Source organism: Anopheles marshallii, chromosome 2, assembly GCF_943734725.1.
Source record: "Anopheles marshallii chromosome 2, idAnoMarsDA_429_01, whole genome shotgun sequence".
NCBI lineage: Eukaryota > Metazoa > Arthropoda > Insecta > Diptera > Culicidae > Anopheles > Anopheles marshallii.
Window position 1 is genome coordinate 38146053 of NC_071326.1, and position 19360 is coordinate 38165412.

Here is a 19360-nt window from a genome sequence, read left to right on the forward strand (position 1 = left end):
TTTGCATAATAAATCCTCTATTTTCAGCTTATAGTCAGAGGATTACAAACTTACACTGATTTGAAGGATATTGAGTAACTTACGTTCTTTTATTTGGACAGCTCACTACAAATTGGCAACAAACTTTGCTGCTGGAGCCAAGTCTCATGTTATGGTGCTCTAGCTCACGTGCAAGTGTTTCCACTGTAATAAAATTAGTATAAATATTGAAAAACTTTTTGCTCCCACGCTCCAACCGCTTCGGAACCGGCACGGTGGTACTTGAATCGTGCGTCAGGGTAACAAACTTGACGCTATCGACCCAGACACAAACACACACGATAGCACAGTATATGAGCTTTGAGTGGTTCGTGTCCGGATATGTCGGATAAACGTGTACATCATTCGTTACAGCCGCTCAAATGTCCACAGCAGCTCGCCCACGCCTGAGCAAGGAATGGACGAAGTAGGAAAATGGCACTCACCGAACCGTATGAACACATACTAATCCGTTCCTTTCGTTTCTTTCTACGCAGGAAATTCCGTCCTATACTGTCCGGTGAACCGGGGCCACACGGGGAACGATGTTACCCCGATGGAAAGTCTTCGTATCGCTCGTTACGATTGGTGTGCTGCTCGTACCATGTAAGTAATAAATTGGTCCCTATGTGTTTTCCTTCCTCCACTTGCCATCGTTTACATACATTCCAGGGAAATTACCGTTTGGTTTGGGTCATTTTCTGTTGTCCAGCTGCGTAACCTTCAAGATGTTGGGGAACTCAAGTTTGGGATGGTGGAAAAACCATTTGATTAAAGCCATAGAGGGAGAGAGAAAGCGAGAAAAAAAGCAATTGCTGCACCAATTTCACTTTCCGGACCAATCTAGTCAGGTCGACAGCATGTGTCAAGTAACAAAACCGCCACCGTGGTTAAGCTCATCGTTCGACCACGCCACGTTTGCCACGGTTGTACTTGTGCCCGGAACGTGAGAGGTAACATAGTTGTTGGCAAATAAAGTGACAGGTTTATTATTGCCATTGTTGCATATTGTGAGCCCGGTTCTTGCCCTGGCAGGCAAAGATTCGTTGCGTATGTTTTCTAGGGCTTAACATTTCGTTGACAAGTGGTGTCGAGCTTGTTGGGACGACGAGAGACAGATCAATCTTTCCCGTGGTGGTGGCTACCGCTGCCGAAAGCGCGACGTGTCAAGTAGACGCTGGCACGCTGGGAAACACCGGAACTGACATGGGAAGTGTGCCGGCTCGTGTGGTGCGGTTGGTAACCAGTTCTGGCGGTGGCAATGTTAGTGTTTATTTGTTATGCTTTACGGAAGTCAAACGTCGGTTAGACGGCAAGGTGACAGTGGAGTCAACCATGAAATGGGAAGTTATTTCGTTGCGGTTTCATTTCATTCATACGACTACGCTTCGCCCGCTTTTCCCGCATCCGCACTGTAGCTGTTATAGCAACATAAAGCCCACCGGACAAAGAGTCGTGACCTCGCAAGGTGCTTCGGAATGGGCAATACAGTACCAGACGTACTGTGTCGGTTTCGAGTCCTTCGAGGGACGGCCAGCGGAAAAAGGTGCATGTCATTCTCGTGCCTGAATTATTTACTTTGGCTTCGGTACCACTTACCCACCGCAAATTCGTGATCGTTTGATTCGCTTTCTTTTCTCCCCCCGGGTGGTGTGACTTGATGGTACCGATTGTGTGTTTGTGTGTCACCTCGTACTCTTTGAACGAGGGACAGACAGTTGTCCTGCGAGTCTGTGAAATGTCACCTCCTCAGGGTGCGCTTGTGGCTAACTGTTGTAGCAGCGGGTGTACGATGAGTTGTGCGGTGTTGTCGTTGTTGTTTACCCTGGTTGCTCTGGAACCTTCGCCGAGCCACCATCCCTGCTGCATACTTCGAGCGAAACGTTTCTTCATTTCCGTCTTGCTGATCGTTTCGCACAAGTGGGAAGAAATTGAGGTGTACACAATGTGATTAGTTGAAGTGATTTTTCTTTGATTCGTTTTGCGCCATGATAAAGAGTGTGCAGTATATTTGGATTTTGACTGTAGAGTTATAGTTATAGAAAATTGAATGCTGGATATGCTTCGAAATTATTTGATCGACATTTGTGAGAATCTAAAGAAATGCGTGATATTAGAATAACAAACACTCTGCATTCAAATTGTCAGCTTTTGTCCATTGTTCAATGACTGCAGATCGCCGAGTAGGCTACTGTTCATTCTCCAAGAGTTCTTAAAACTTGGCATGTTTTTAGGTAAAAATAGTGAGCTACTAATTCAAACTATATTTTGTTCTATTCTTTCTGTTATTTTGTTATTCCATCATCCACTTTTGGCTATTTACTATGTATTACTACTATGTAATACAGTTGCTTTGAAATTAGTAAAAGCTTTCATTGTCAGTTCAGTGTGTGACACATTTAATTTTAACTTGAAATGAGTCCAGAAAAAACTCTGACCTAGCCTATTGACGTCCAAAACCTAGCCCGTGTACTGCTTGAAAAAGCATAAATTGTTATATTTTTAGCTCTACTCTTAAAAACTTGTACCACCAATTTATATCGTTACAAAAAAGTACTTTCTACTATTTTTTGTGACTTTCTTCAATCAAAAAAGTTGTAAAACTATGTACATAGATGTAAAAAATACCATCATATTACACTACAACCTTTATCGCCAAAGTTCCATATGGTTTGTACGTCTTAGCTGCCGCAGGCTGATGGTAGATAATAAAATCTTACATAAATTTTCACCTCCAAAAGAATGATTGCGCAAAGGCCTAGAACGGTTCTACCGCAATGGCAAGGGTATTGTACGGTGGCAAATAAAACTTACGTTAAAATATAAACAAAACAAGCAAACCTATCGTTAACATTTGCGAGTGAGCTGGCGAGTGCCGGGACAAAACGATTTTCCAGGTGTCATAAGATTTGTGTCGCAAAATCGGAAGGTCGCGCGTTTTCCTTGCTTTCCATCCGTGAAGTCGGCATCGTTTGTCGGCTGCTTGGCAAATCCAATTTGTGAAAAAAGTTCCACCATCGGGGCCCGGGCAGCAATCCCTTGGAGATGGTGACGGATTACCGGCGCGAAGCGAAAGCCACCAGGCGCTTCGCTCCTTTTTGTTCTTGGGAATGAAACAAAATCAGCTGACAGTAGAATTGAATGTGTTGGGAAGAGGTTCAGTAAAAGGGAGGTGTAAGGTATAGCGTACGGGGGCTATTACCGATCCTTGACACCGCCATTTCGAGCCATTCTTCGTGTGCATGAGCCTTCATCTACACGCTTCGGACGATGTTTGAGGACCCGTCTTTTACCGGTGTCGATCTTTTTTCGCCAAGTGGTGTATTCTGCTTCACCGCACATGTTCAACCCTGCCGACTGATGGATGTCTCCTGCTAGTGTATGTAGCATAAATTTGATGATTCCGCTTGGGTAGGTCCGTTTCGGTTGGAACAATTTCATATTCAGTGGAAAGTTATGTTCAACTGCAGCCAGGGGTTCTGTTTCAATTTTGCAAATTAAATTTACCTTCGTTCTTGGAATTAATACACGGCGCAGGAATGGTTTAATTTGCGAAAACTGTATTCCGTGTTAGCGGGAATTCGAACGGGTGAGATGTACAGCTTCTGTGCAATCCTATCTTTTCTGTCAGCGGTCACTTACAGCTGATAAGGAAACATGATTCGTTTACGTCTGATGGAGCATTCTGATGCATGGAATCTGCTTTGATGAAACTTTGCTAAATGTTTCCATGCATGTTGATTGGCGTGGAACAATTATTTTTTCTTGGATTATTTGATTGGCTATGGATAAGACATTGATTGCATGCTAGCAGTTTCTTATGTATTTATCGTCTACTGTACAAAACACCTTCTGCGGCTTTTCAAGCACCAATCGAGTATTGAGCATCGTACAGTTAATGGTCGTTTTTAAATTATGTAGGTTTTCTCATTAGAAAAGTAAAAGTTACGAAAATCAAGAACGCTGTTTGTAGCATATGTGAGTGCAGCAGTATTTGTACACGGAAGTCATTGTGCTGCATTTGAAATCAAACGTTTCATTAGCTCATATTGTTTTTTCTATTGTTCTTGTTGAATTTGTTTTGACTTCACGTTTGACCTTTTGAATTTGTGGCTTCTTTTTAAATACTTAAAAAAGAGGATTATCGATTCTCTTCAACCATTGCTGCAACGAATCACAGACGTGATGCATCAAGTCTCAAGGTTATTATGGTCTGCAACAAGTTTAAAGAGACTACCGAGTGGTTGTCATTTTAATTTCAATTCAGGAGCCGACATATAATAGCATGAACGTTTTTCTCTGAATGGTACCTTTTGCAGAAGATGTACCAGGCTAAGAACTATTTGGCGACTGTTTAAATATAATTGAAAGTACTCATCAGAATTTGTCACCACCTTGCCGCCATTTCCTTTCCTTTGAACATAAAACAGTTAAACTTAATCCAGTACTGGGATAAGAGGTGAACCATGTTTTACTTTATTCATGCAGAACGGCCAGGTTGTGTTCATAGGTGGGACTTATGATCAAATAAAATAAACAACATGTGCCTTGTTTTACATTCAACAAGAATATTTGGTAAAAAAAACTGATGTCAATAAAAAATTTTCAGACACAAAAGTATTTTCTTGGTTGTTTTGTGAAAGATTTGTGTATGTATGATAAATTTGAGTATGGAATTGATAGTTGAAATGGTTTGAGCAAGTAATACTTTCTTTTTTGTGACACTACAATGAACAACTGTGGATTGTTACATTTTCCGCTTGGGACCTTTACAAATGAAAATCCGCACCTGGCTAGCTAGTGTTTTTTTTAACATATGTGATTCTAGCATTCTAGCTTTAGTTAACGCCCTTACACGCCGTTTCACAAAATACAGCCATACTAACGCTCAGGACCAATTCATCCAATCAAATTTGGAGCCATTATATTTTATACAGCATTTATAATAATTTGATTCGAATGCACAAAAACAAATGTCTTGCAATTGGAGCAGCACTACGTATTGATATCTTACTATACTGCGTATACAAATAATATAATAATAATAGTTAACTTCAGCTACGTGCATCAACTATGTGCTTGATTCATTCTTAACTGTAACCGAACAATGTGCTTATTAGATATTTGTAGACACTTTATTTTTATCACGTACAACAATCATCCTATACCATCCACCATACGCTTATGTTGTGTCTTTTTTGCCTTTGTTTGTTTGCCCAAGAGATATCAAGCACCATGGTGAAGTTACTACAGTTACAGCTACGGCCACGCATCGTCTACCATTTGGCACCGGATCCTGACAGTGTACAACGGAACCAAACAAAAACCGTCGTCATGTGGAGTGACGATGAAAATGATGATGACGGTGATAACCACCGTCCATGAGTACAGTGGTCCGGATGGGTCATCAGGGATAGCTTCACTTTTTTTCTCTTTACTTCAGCCAACCCGAGCGTACCTTACTGTGTAGTGTCGTTTGTTTGCACACATTCTTCATACACGGGTTTACGAGCAGTTGGATGACAGCGACGAGTACAGTATGTGGACATGTTTCTTTATAAATATGTCGAGATAATTTACCGTTCCACTCTCATATAACCGTTCGTACATTACGCATTTAATTGTCAAAGCCGTCGTAAATAGTAATTTCCAGCAGAACAACATTAAAGAACATAAATTAGCATATTAGTTTGCATTACTTGTTCTCGAATTTTAGATTAGTAAGCTTTTTTATTATTTCGGTGTCTATTTCTTCACAATATGTTAATTTGTTTCGAATGTTATCGTGTTGGGAAACTTTAACGTATGCATGTATAAATTTTATGACCGTGACGTTTGAGTAAGGTATCTTGCCTGGGAGTCATTGCCGCAGAACAGTTAATCGAATATAAAAGAGAATGTTCATTATATTTCTTTTTCAACCATGAAATGCGGTTCAACCGTTATGATATGTTGCACCCTGTACTCAAGACAACCCATATGTCACAGCAATGTTTAACTGCGCCCATGGAGCAGTCGCACTTTTGGTGCAGCAAAGCAAACAATAAAACTGACACAAATTGCAGAATTAAATTTAATTAAATCCCACAACTTACTCACCCTCCCACCCCATACCGCAGATGCACTTCTTCCATCGGAAATACGAGCCAGCTTTATGAACAACACTACATCATACCGACCGTGACCATCGCATTCGGTGGTTGACGGTGCTGGCACCAAAACGATTTTCCGTAGCCAGATGCACCCCAAAATAATATACTATTCGAAGGCACTGATGCATTTTCCGCTCGGAAACGCCCGCTACAGCACGAGCTCTACCACAACTCCACCTTTCCACCATCTGCTGCAGGCAGCGTACCGCACCTCTAACCGCTGGTGTATGTGGGTACGAGCCTGTAACACTTTAGTTTTTAGCGGCTCACTTTGGCGAGAAATAACGCCACCCAGGGTGGAATGTCGGTCTGAGTTTGGTAATGAAACGAAATGAAATACTTGACTCACCATGGCTGCCAGCGCACAGCAAGTTGGGGCTTTTCTTTGTTAACGGTCCAGATCAGCGTGACCGCAATAGGCGAACGAAAGTGGTGAGGCATCTGATAGAAAACAGCGTTTTATCATGGCTCCATGCTGGTGGCAAAAACGATTCACCATCACCCACCAGCGATGGTCAGTTTTTCTGGAAAAAGTTATTGAGGCTATTGAGATGGCTAATGAAATTATATTGAATGTTAAAGACGGTGGTACATATTGTATTTTGTAAACGCCAAATGTTAATTAACCGACTAGCAGAGTAGGATCAAGTTTGAAAAATAGAATAATTCGGTTCAATTTCAAATTTGTTTCTCATCATTTTCTCTATCTAGTGCACGTTACACTTTCACAATATTGCTCAAAATTAAATAAGCTTTTCATGTAACAGATACCGTTTCATACACTTTAGCTTATAATGGCAAATCGTTTCGCAAGTTATCGACTATATCGTATGTATGTACATCGAGCAGTGACGGGCCCCAAGTACCAATAATTTCTGAAGAACTTCCCCAACTGCCAAGCCCTACGAGGCCCCAACTGCCAAGCCATTTAGGGAACTGTGCAGGAAGAGAAACTCGGAGGAACTTCATCTGCTACCGTAAATAGCGGAACTCTACCACGACGTCTATAAGCGACCAAGACAAACAAAAGGTACACCTGCTTCTGGCTGATACAAAGTATGATGCAAAGTACAAAGTATGGATGGTGTTTTGAATGATAGTTTTTTTTTTAAATGAATGGAATTAATATATAAAATTAATCGGGAAAAAACGTCACCGGTTTTAAACATATTTATTCCAATCATAAGTGTTACAACTTGACGTGTAGAAATAGATTTCACTTGATCAACAAGTACTTGTGAATTTCAAGGTAAAAATGACAGATTATTAACATGTTTTTAATGTTAATATCTGTATTTTTTTATTGCAATTGATGGTATTGTATAATTCAATGATGAAATCCATTTTCCCCGACGATAAATATGGCACAACGAAGCGTTTGAAGCTGTCACTGTTACAGACACCACGTTGAAAATCACCCTTATAAACTATGCTAAAAACTACATAACTTAACTACCTGGAGTAATTATCAAATGGCAGTTCTATCATTTGAAAACTGATGCAATAAACAATACTTTCCTCAAATGAACTCACTTAGGTCAATCCACCCAGCACCATAAATTTCTTTCTTCTCCCACACAAAACAAGTGCAATAATATTTGTGGATGCACTTTTCCCTGAAAATGACCTCCCATGACCTGTTTGGTTTTTTTGTGGTCAAATCAAACTCAAAAAAAGTCATCCAACTTTCGGGTGTAGAATATAGTTTCCGCTTCCGTATTGTTTGATACCCGCTTCCAAATGGGCACAACTTTACCCACTATTGGCCTTCCGTTTTTGCCCTCTTCCTGAGAATACGCGTTACCCTTGTGCATACCAAAGCGGAATCGGTTCGAAACGGTTGAAAGTTTGAATTTTATTTATTTCTCTCTCTTCCTTCCGGACTTCTTGCAAGTCGTAGGTCCGTAGGAATCGGCCTCACTTCCGCCGGTTGGTACTGTGTGCATGTGAAAGCTGCAGTGAAGTTTGCGCCCAAGTTGCCGGCCACTGCCATTGCAAATCCCGAGCAGGCGAGAGCAAACAGAAGGCAAATATTCAGATTCTAATTTCCTGCCTTTCCATCGCAGATACGAAGCGTGGTCGCATCTTCGCAATGGAGCAAGACGGATCAATTCTTTGAACTTTGCTTTGCCGTTCGTGCACGAGAAAGTTTGCTAGTGAAAGGTATTGATGGCAGCTAGAATGGGTGTGTTGTGTTCTGGATTTGTCGCTTCTTGCGTTCGCTTCTTATGGCTATGGTGATCTGTGTCTGTTATTTCGAAGAGAATATCTTACGTCAACGTTGTACGCATAGCATATTTTCCAGGAAATTTGTTTAAACTTTTTTACCTTTCACGCATACATTTTGAAACGACTAAAATAGATCAGTGTTTAAGTTGAAGCGTTACGTAACATATGGGATCCATTTCTATGAAATAGGTACTTCTCGTCTTGTCAATATTACGTGTTGTTAACCGGTTATTTACAATTCATAGCGCGCCTGATGTAAAAATCGTTCAAAATCTTCATCAATATTCATTAGATCAGCATCGAATGAATCAAACATTCATCCCGACATTGCACCGATAATTCCATGTATGTGTGTTGCTGCGGACGAGTTCTGAAGCAATATCTCATTTCCAGCTATTTCATTTCGGCATATGAATCGATCGAGCCCATTGAACCACGTGATTCCGGTCTCATTAATTCAGTGTATCGCCTTGCCATCTTCGAAAAAGGACAAAAAAGAACAAGGACAACGATAAAAAAACATAAAAAGGTTGTCAGGCACACATCAATCCCCAATCAGGCGGATTTTTTCACGCTTCTTTATGCCTGTTGAAGACTTTTTATCGGGAAGTTCGTAGTTCGTTTGGGGAAATTTGTACAATAGTCAGAAGCAGAAAGTAAAACACATCATTAGCACGATCAAAAGGCAAACAATGTGTAACGTGCGTCGTCCAAGCGTAGGGTGTATGGATTCTGCGCAGCTTTATTTTGTGCTTTCCGGGGTGCTACGTCTTTCTACTAATGGCTTTGCTTGGACTGTTAAATGGCTCTCACACGCAGTTGGAAAGCAAACAGTACCCAGCTTAGCTGAAACATCGCACGTTTCCCCTTGGGGCGGTTTTGGGAAACCTCCAAAACAATAGTTGACCGGGGGGAGAACTCGTCGACAGTAAACGTACGACAAGGTGAAAAACGCACATCATTCAAGTGAATTGGAAAATGTTTTCCCAGTGTTTCAAACAGGGAACGGTACGCATTGTTGTCACGGGAGGAACTATGTGCTTGGGTTGATCTTTGTTGCTTGCTGTTCACGATTCTTTTGCCACCGTTCAGTACTGTACACAAAGATACAGGGTGTGTATGTGGGTGGAAGGATGATAAATCCCTCTAAATGGTACAAAAAAAAATTCAACCGTGTTAAATCTTGGGGGAGATTTTTGCCGTTTGTTCTTTAACTGTGATCGAACAGCGAAACGTTTGATTGACTTTTGTGTGATGGTTCTTTTTTGGTAATAGTATAAAAACCTGTAGACTATATTTAGTCGATAGCATTGTGACAGCTCTAGTTTTACTGATGCATTCGACGTCATAGTGACGTTGTTTCAGAGATACAACGTATTGTTAAACCTGCTCTTACGATGCAATCTGCTGTTCTCTCCATCTTGTGACTGGCTGAATGGATTCGTACTGTGTGCGCTATCCGTCAGGCGCCAATTCTACCAGCCAGAAGTTCAGATTAATCAGCTAAAAGCAGCTCAAGGTGTAACGTTAGTCGATTGAACTTTCCACCTTCCTATCGCACGGTATCGCTACGGAACGCTGGCACCGGGTTCGCATTCAATTATCACCCAAGCCGTAAATTGGTGCGACGTTTTGTTTTTACGACGACGCGAATGCCACCGTGAGGCACAGCATGGTGCACAGCGGAAAGAGCAATAAATTCTGAGCATCCTTTCGGTGTTGTACGGGGACCGGAACCAGCACCTGTTTTGCTGCTGTTTACCTCTTCACGCACCAGTAGAAACAGCGAGCAAACTCCACTTTAGCTGCCTTTCCATCCAGCGTTTGGTATGTCGAAGTGAACCGCCCGAAATGAACCGACAGAATGATTGGTTTTTCAGATCGATGAGCATCCAGCACATTGGGGGTTGTGCGAAGTTATGGTCATGATTTCGTGGAGTTTATCCACGAAAAATAATAACACTTTTTCCCAAGACGATCGTTGACGTTCGATTTGCGCATCGCTGGAAAGGGAGTTAGCTGGGAACGGTGTCAGGTTGTTCTTGCTGCTCCCATTTCGTCAGCAGTGCAGGAATCGGAAGGTTCGAACCCATGGCTAATGTCAAATAATGTCACCAACATGCCCGGCAATCTGTCGCCGATCGCACATGGAACTTTTGGCAGTAAACTTTAGCCATTAAATCGAGCCGGAACCATCTCCCATTTGGAGAGTTACCCGTGAGCGCATCGTCCGTATGAGGTTTTGGAGGGGTCGCCTTTTATCTGGTTCACCCATTTCGTCAGTGTCGTAAATTTGTTAACACACGACGAATGGCACAGGTGTCTGAGAGCTTTCATAAACGGATGTTTCCTTTATTAGGGATATTACTGCTAGGGTAATAGTTATTATGGTACCGTTTGCGTAGAAGTTGATCTTACGCTGGGCAGCCCTATGCGTTGCGTGTACAAGATGTGGTTAAAAAACAGCAAGATAACACATATCCTCAATTGGGATGTGTTGTATAGACAGATGAATGTTTTATTTAAATTTGTTTATTCTTTGTAGTCGATCTGTTTAACCAGGCGTCTCGATTAACGAAAAGCGCTTGGTTCAGATTTGATTTGTTAGACGATACTGCAAACAAAAAAATAGTAATCAAATTTGTAATGACCTTTCAAATTATGACATTGTATGCTTAGTGTGTTAAAATATGTTTCTATTTTATGAATAAACGGATAGTTTTTCGAGGACCGAATAGGAGAATCGGATATGATTTAACATGTTATTGATTTGAAGTATCTTTACAACAAGTTTTTGAAGGAATCTTAAAGTTCCAGCAAATGCAATGATCGTTGTTATTGAAGTTTTTTAGACTGATAGATCATAATTCACATAACAACACCAGATCAGGTCATCTGCAAGGATTTCAATCCTTCAACCCATTTTTTCCTTCCTCTATGATGATGATAACGTGACGATGATTTTTTTCGTTAGAACCTGGCTGGAACGACTTATTCTACATTTGGGGTCCGAATGGGATTTCGGTTCGGTTCGTTCGTGTGAAGACCATATTTAGATTATTGTCATTTAATATACCTTTATGAAATCATATTTTCATCATCGAAATATGAAAGTGTGCAATGATTAGTTTGTGTACGAATCTGCGAGCCAATGTAAACAAGTTACATTAGCCGATTGATTAACGAAACATAAAACTGACGTAAGTGGCAATGATTCTTTTTTGGAACAACGCTACCAGACTGAACACTGTATTTTGTTGCTTTCCATGACCGACGGTATGGTTGTTCACATCAAACAATCAAAATTTTGAGCATCCACCTTTTCATCAGATAAGGTTAATTTTCTGGCGCACATCTCAAAACAAGCAGAAAAGGTAACACGAGAAGTTGCCAAAGTTTTTCTCATTAAAACTCTGCCCAGATACGGGCAGAACCGGAGCGGCAGTAGGGTGGAAAAACTTTTCCACGCCTGTTGGTTTCCAAATGCGGTCGAATAGGTGGTTTATTTCATTCCGGGAGGGTAGGCTTAGGACGTTTAGAGTTAAAATACGAGCGAAGCGCAGCGCGAGCGAGAAGCGGAAAAACTCTTGCCTCGCTGGCTTTGAACTCGAATATTTGCTTTCGGTGTATCTTGTGTTTTGTTGTGTTTTTTTTCGAAGTAGTTGTTGCTTTTGTTCATTCTAACCGGCCGTACACTGTTTCCGGCTGATTGGCTCACCTTACTTTTCAATGTAAGTTTTGAGTTGGTTGAAGTTTGTGCTGGTTCATCGAACTGCTGAAACGGAACGAAGGGTCGAAGAACACGGTAAACAGCACAGGTACGAGGGGGAAAAATATGTATATATCATCAAAGCTGTTTAAATGGAAAGTTTTGGCGTTCAATTTACCGTTTAGCGTGTGCTTTTATTTGTTACATACAAAACCGTTTCATACGAGCGCCACCAAATAGCACACGAAGAAGGCGGAACTACAGGTGGAAGGTGTTGCGTCTGAAAAGCAGGCAAGAAGTGCTGAAGCTGAACAAGCCGTATTTTTCGGGTCAAAGGTAATACGTTTCCGCGTGCTTTCGCGGTCGTAGCAGCGCGAGGAACCGACCAGTCACCAGGAAGTGAAAAATTCCTTCACATAAATTGTACGGTATGCGAAATATCGCCGTCTTTACCCTCCTACTTTTGCACGCTTCAGTTTTCTAGCAGAAGAGCGTGTGTGTTTGTAATGGGGTTCGCTCAAGACGTTAGTGGCAGCAGCAGAACCTGGTCTCTTGGCGGTATAGTGCCATAAGCTGTCGTAGAGGTGAAGTGCTGTTACTCGAACATTTTTCTTCCATTTTCAACCACGGATGAATGAAATAGCGGACGGGAATCATTTACATGGGATCAAAGTTATGCAAAAAATATTACGCTTGCTTGCAAATTACCTTCCGCGCGCAACGCGTGACCTTTTCCATTTCGGACCGTCATCGCTATGCTGTGCCACTTAGGAGCATACACACACACATACACTCTTTTTTTTACACACACATGTCTGCATATTTGCGTACCTTGGTGGTTTCGAGTATGAAGGCTAATTGTTTGCCTCAACGCACATTGGAGGATGTCACTCACTCGAGAAAGCTCCTGCTAGAGTCGTTTCAGAATTTTCTGTTAATCCGCAAAATTCGCTTCCTAAGGGAGGTAGGAAGTAAGAAAAGTGACAGTTTTCTTGTTGACAAACATTTCAAAACTTGGGTAATACATCAAACAGCTGCACTGCTTTTGTGATTAACTTTTACAATAGAAGATGTACCGTGGAGGACATTGGGAACCATAGTAGAAATGTGGTTCGAATCACATTTTCCAACTTATTATACTTTTCTTGGATTGTAGTGTGTATAAGTGCATCATTATGAAAGTATTACAAGATCGTTTACCCATTATTCTTTGAACCTGCGACACTTTGTGAGACTTACATTCATTATTGAATGTTGATCAACTAGAAGAAGTGTTGAGAAAAGTTATAAAAAAGTCGTTAAAGGAAAGTTTTTTCTATATTTAATTTGAATGAAGTTATGAAAATGTCTGTACCGGGTAGAAAGTACCAATTTATGCCATTTTTTTCTTCAGTTTCATAGGAATGAAAACATAAATAAATAAACCGGACAAGTAGTTTTGTTGCTGTTGTGTACTCTAAGTACCATCTGTAGTTAAGGGACGTTAGAATATACAGCATTGTAGAGTGATAAACGAATGGAGAAACACATAATTTACTACATTTCAACCAGCACTTCTGCGAGTGCAAGTGCAAACAAGTAGAATAAAATCACAAGACACAATGTGCTAAAACACACGTTCCGGGCATTTGAAGAACTTGCCACCGAAGCGATATAAAAAATTACACGTTTACGAACACATACACACAAAAACGCACACGTACATGCAGGAGATAATAAAAAAGGATTTCACACACCACACGCGCTCTATTTCCCTGTACACCGAACTCGTGCACACCAATGGCAATGGAGGCGCCTGGTAGTTTTTGTGCCCAATTTCCTGTGCATTTGTACGTGTGCCTGTGTGTGTGTGTGTGTGGGAGTATTTTTTTGCTACTTTTCATTCAACGCGATATTGGGAGGAAAAATGCTCGTCACTGTTCTTATTTCACTCTCGTACATGTCGGTAACGAGTGTGGCCGGTAAAGTGTTCCTGTCTCTTATATCCCGTGACCGTTGCCGGTGGTAAATGTGGCGTCCTGTGCCGCTCCGGCCAACCATTCATTCGAAATACACTTAGATAGTTTTGGTACGTTTAGCGAAATATGATGTCGCTCCATGGGTATGATACGTTTTATTTTCTGCCCGTGGAACGCTATTCCGGTGCTATAGTGCTCAAAGCAACTGCTGCCAAGCGGAGTTTAATTCTTAAGCAAAAAAGGGTGAGAAAACAATGGAAAATAAAGAAAGCCGCCATAGACCCGTCCCGAGGTGCAGATGTTTGTGATGGGAGAATTTTGGGTGTATGTGTGTGTCTTGTACTTTTCGCCAGTTCGCCCGTACGAAGCAGAGGCTATAGCACCGAAATACACTCAGAATATTGTCGGCGAGTGGATATTTCCGAGACCGTATCCGAAGTTGTGCAGAAATGTGAGACTAAAAAGTAGGATAGAAGAGCAGTTGCAAAACGTTGGCATGACACAGGATGGAATGAAATTAATAATTTCGTTCGTACATTATTCACTCGTTTTTCACGAAGAACAAAACGATTATCTGCGATGCCAGTGCAGTGCAGTGTGATTTATTATCTACATTTCTGAAGGTTGGAATGCTTTGGGCACGACATCTCAAGCATACAACCAATTAATAGGCTTTCAATTTGACGTAGCGCGGCTTTGTTGCTGAATTATGAGAATTGTGAAGAATGTTTTAGTATATTTCAGAGCACCTGCGCTTTCGGATAAATATCTTTGTCGTGAAATACTCAATGTTGTTGGAGTAAGTACGCTGAACAGTTTTGGTTATGGTAGTTCATGTTATGATTCAATTATTTGTGTGTCTTTGAAATTACCAATAGTTGACCATTACTTCTGCAGATTGAGAGATAAGAATATAAATAGAAATGATGCTTTGAAAATATTTTTGTTGTTGTGTTTTTTATGTGCGTTATTAAGTATTTTCTCATACAAATCATTATTGTTCCGTATTATATAGCTACAAGATCGCTTAATATTCCCTGATCGTCTGGTCATCCCAACCATACGTGTATCACGGATTTTATGAGTGTTTTTTTCATTACTTGAATATTAATGCTGTGTTACTTTAAAAGATAAATATACATCGGAGTTTTGTATTATTGTTTGAAAATATGTAAAAAATAGCTACAAGTGAGATTTCATAACTTTTCAACACATATTTCTTACGCTTTTTTTTCAAATTCTATTGTAATTCTGCATATCTTCGTTTATAAAAAAAAAAACTACTGCGAACCAGTTATGGTGCGCACTGTATGTCTATCATGTAATTATGAACTTTAATTCGTAGAAGAAATGATATCTCGTATCACTTACATAACAGTGAATAATTATCTCGGATCACTTTAAATCGTTCTGTTTTTCCATACTATTTGTACGATCACGTGAAATATATTTTGAAGAATAGCCAAATACACCTGGGGCCCTTAATTTCGAATCGTCTCCATGATGGCAAACCAAGCCATACGACTCGCAGGGGTCATCGCAGGAAAACGGTTGTGACATGTTACAAATGAGGTCTGCTTTGATTTAGTACAACCGTGGCTTACCACTTTCATGTCTCCGTCACTGTCGTGCCATCAACAGGGCAACACGTTGGTGAACGTAAGCCACAGCGCGTAGGCTTAACGTTCACCATACGGTTTCAGGTTTTGGATTGATTCATGAGCGTTAAGCAGTGGAAAAATCGACCTGCCTCGACTAGAGTCGAATTTCGGGGCCAATCTATCCCTTACCTGGTAGCAGCAGCTCACGCATACTCTGATGCGATCGAAAGCAGAAAAATCATTGGCCACCGGGTGAATGCGAAACGCTGTGCCGAAACCATTAGCCAAAACCAGGCAGTGCCGATGAGTAGAAGATTTATGATTCTTCGCTGCCGCTTGTGGAACTGTCTCGCTGGTTTGTGAATTGATTTCGGCAATGAGTCTTCCAAGCGCGTCTGGCATGAATGTGTTGTTTTCTCAGGGTCTCTTTTTTCTTTTTTCTCTTCATGGTGTCCCTTCTGCTTCCAAGCTGTGTCGTATGTTAACGCGAGCTATGCAGACGAATCAAATTAATGCGTAGGGTGGAGAGCGGAAAAAAAGAATGATCGAAACATAAGGATGTAATGTGTGTCTTTCGGGTGAGATAAGATTTTCCTGTATCGTACGATGCTCATCATCCTGTGGAGCCGCCTTATGCGCTACTACGGCTTATTCATTCATGCAGCATGTGTTAGATCTGTTGGCACAGATTTTTCACGCAGTCATGTGTACTGCTTGCTGTTGATGTGCGTTTTTTTCGGGGCACATTGCTTTCATTAAACTCCACACCATAAGGCAGCTGCCGTTTATGGCCTATAACGACTCCAAAGTTACACCCAATTTTTATCACATTACCACTCGGCTGCTGTGCGCAACGGTGGGCCATGCTACCGATTCTAATATCGTTATGTCGCTCGAGAGTTGTGCACGTGTCACATACAAATTGAACATTGTTTTTACCCTTGTTTGATCCCCGTGCACATCCGGGCATGTGTTTTTCTTTTTGCTGGAGTCGTCGTGTGTGTATGTGTGTTTGTATTGGTTTGTTTGTTTTGTGAACCGCAGGGAAGTTTACAGCATTCGGCAATTCTAAAACGCTTCCAGGGTAACACCTTCTCGCATATGCTTTGGGTGTTACGTACGCAACGGAGGTCGTGTAAATCAAATTCCAATTGCCATGGCCCGAGTAGTAGGCAGCAAACTCACGAAGGTGGAAACTGGGTGGAAACGAAAAAAAAATTGCTTAAAATCTTCGTTTCTACTCGACGCACGATCCGTTTTATTCATGTCGGGAAGCGAGCACCGGTTCGAACGGAAGCCAAAACTGCAATAACCATCTGTCATAATTTGGCTGAAATTAATTCCTTTCCCATGGATCCCACCTCCCGGTAGACAACCAAATGTGTAGCCCTATCGTACGCGAGATGCCCATGCCATTCATATGTTTTTGGCCTCACTTTCGACATTATCGTCATCAACATCATCATCATCGTCATCATCAGCAGCGCGTGAACAAAGCTCACAGTTGGGGCGATGATTTTCCTGGGCCAATCGCTTTGCTTCTTTTTTTTGCTTTGCTGCACACATACACTTTTTCTCTGCAGCCAATTTCAACACCGGAGCCATATAAGGTAATAATAATACGATAATAATAATTGGCACCGAACTAACCTTGCCGCCCCGGCGTTATCGTAATGTGGCCTCCTATCGAACACACAATCAGTGCCGAAGCCATTGCAAAAAGGTACGTTTCGGTGCCCCATCCAGACATTTACTCCCTGTTTTTGTGCGATATCCCATACTTGCCAAAGAATGGAGCCAACTCTTGGGTTTTTGTGTGTGCGTGTATGAGATGCCGGTGTGCATAGTCGGCGACTGGGATCGAAACACCGAGCTCCAGGGAACACACAGCTCCAGGGTTCTGGGTTTCCTTTTGCCAACCGAAATGAGGGTGAGATTCCAGCGTGTGACTTGCTTTTGTGTTCGGTTCGGAATCTATATGGAAATAGCTGGAAAACATGGACTGGGCGGAAGGATCGCAAAGGTCGCAAACATTCTAGTGATTTCAAACCACATTTATTTTTATTTCATTTCTCTTCCCCACACACACTACTTTCGCGCAGTGTTTAAGGGGTGGGTTAACCTTTTTTTTGCGTGTTTATGTTGTTTTGTTGTTTGTCCGAATGGTAAGCCATGTTGGATGTTGCGATGTGTGGTGTACGTTTCACACTGTGAGAAACTGACACAGAATCTTGGAAGGTATAAATATGTTACTTGCTTGCAATGCGTCCCTTTTTTCAGTGGCTTAGATGCAAACAGCTTGAAGGTATGGCAAATGTTTACATTGCCTGTTCCATAAAAGCAAACAGCCAATCAATAGTATTGTACTGCTGGCGGCAGAGCAATAAATAAAATACACTATCTCAGATGCATGCAGATGCCGATAAGTGTGATGAGGATGAGGATTTATCGCAATATCTTTACAGCTCATAACTCCGCACTACTGTGTAGCCGCAAGTATCCCGGTTGCAATTGTCTTCCTGAAATGAATAGCTTAAGGGTTTATAATTCAAATGACTGAAAAATGTAGTTTAATTGCATTTGAAATGTGTTGTTACAAGTTAAAACCGAAGTATAAGTTGACCGTTATATAATTAATTCATTTGATACATGAGTCTTTGTGGCTTTTTTGGTGCATGTACATGACATCTGGTTTGAAGTGAAAGACGTACACCTTTATTTAATTCCCCGAGTTTAATAATTATCCTTGAATGCTCTGAAATGGGTTGTCAATTCATTATTTATAATCTATTTTCAAACCACACGTTAAATGGTACCCATTATCGTACTTATGGTCAGATCAACTGAGAAGAACTGAAAAAAGCAACAGCTTTTGAAATAGCCCGTAAGCTCTTCCAATTCCCCAACGGCAGATTAACGTCCAAAGGCCGATATTAACAAAAAACGTGTTAATATGATGTTAAATCATCCCTTTCTCTGTTTTTTGCCCGGAGTGAATGACCAAATCCAATGGTTGTTTGCCGTGATCAGCCTTGGGTGAGCAGCTGCTGGCTTTTGAAATCGTAAAAAGGGACATCTTGACAAAAAAGGTAGAATTACTCGGATTACTAGCGCTGTGTTGAAGCCAAAGAAATATAATTGGGCGAGTTTTTGTTACGTCAGAAAAAATAACGTTTTATGCTTTACAATAAATACACAGTTCCAAGAAACGTAATCTGATTTGGGGTTTGACGATTTCTCGTGTGTAATATACTGCGTGACAGATAACTTCTCATCCTCAAAGAGTATTTTCAGTATTTTAATAGTCAGAATTATTCTAGTGCATAGTGTAAAGCCTTTTTGTAAGCACTCATTACAAATAAACTCGACGGGAGACCAATAACACCACCCAAACATGAATGTTATTGGATTTCTACACATGGAACGTCATGTACATCTTAAAACGAATTGCAAGAATGTAACGCAAATTTGACTGAACCTTGTTTATCAAAGAACCAAACCTGTGACATACTTGCATTTCACTTCAAAGCTACTTTCAGGTCGATGTGAAATTTCTCAGACATGAAAATTAAGAAGGAAGTTATGTTGTAGTATAGTGCCGTGTAGTGCAGGTCATAGCTGGAAGGGCATGTTATCAATCGTGACAGCACGAGCATAACATCACTTTTCGCAAACATTACACAAACAACCCTG

General features: G+C 41.1%; 1 protein-coding gene across 1 annotated transcript in view; it reads left to right on the forward strand.

Annotated features, from left to right (window-relative positions):
- Positions 1–563: 563 nt before the first annotated feature.
- The window catches only part of LOC128709771 (cadherin-87A), a 58148-nt gene continuing 39351 nt past the window's right edge, over positions 564–19360 (forward strand). Inside the window, exon 1 of the mRNA XM_053804789.1 lies at positions 564–624. Coding sequence (XP_053660764.1) covers positions 564–624 — 61 coding nt within the window. The remainder of the gene's footprint in view (positions 625–19360) is intronic.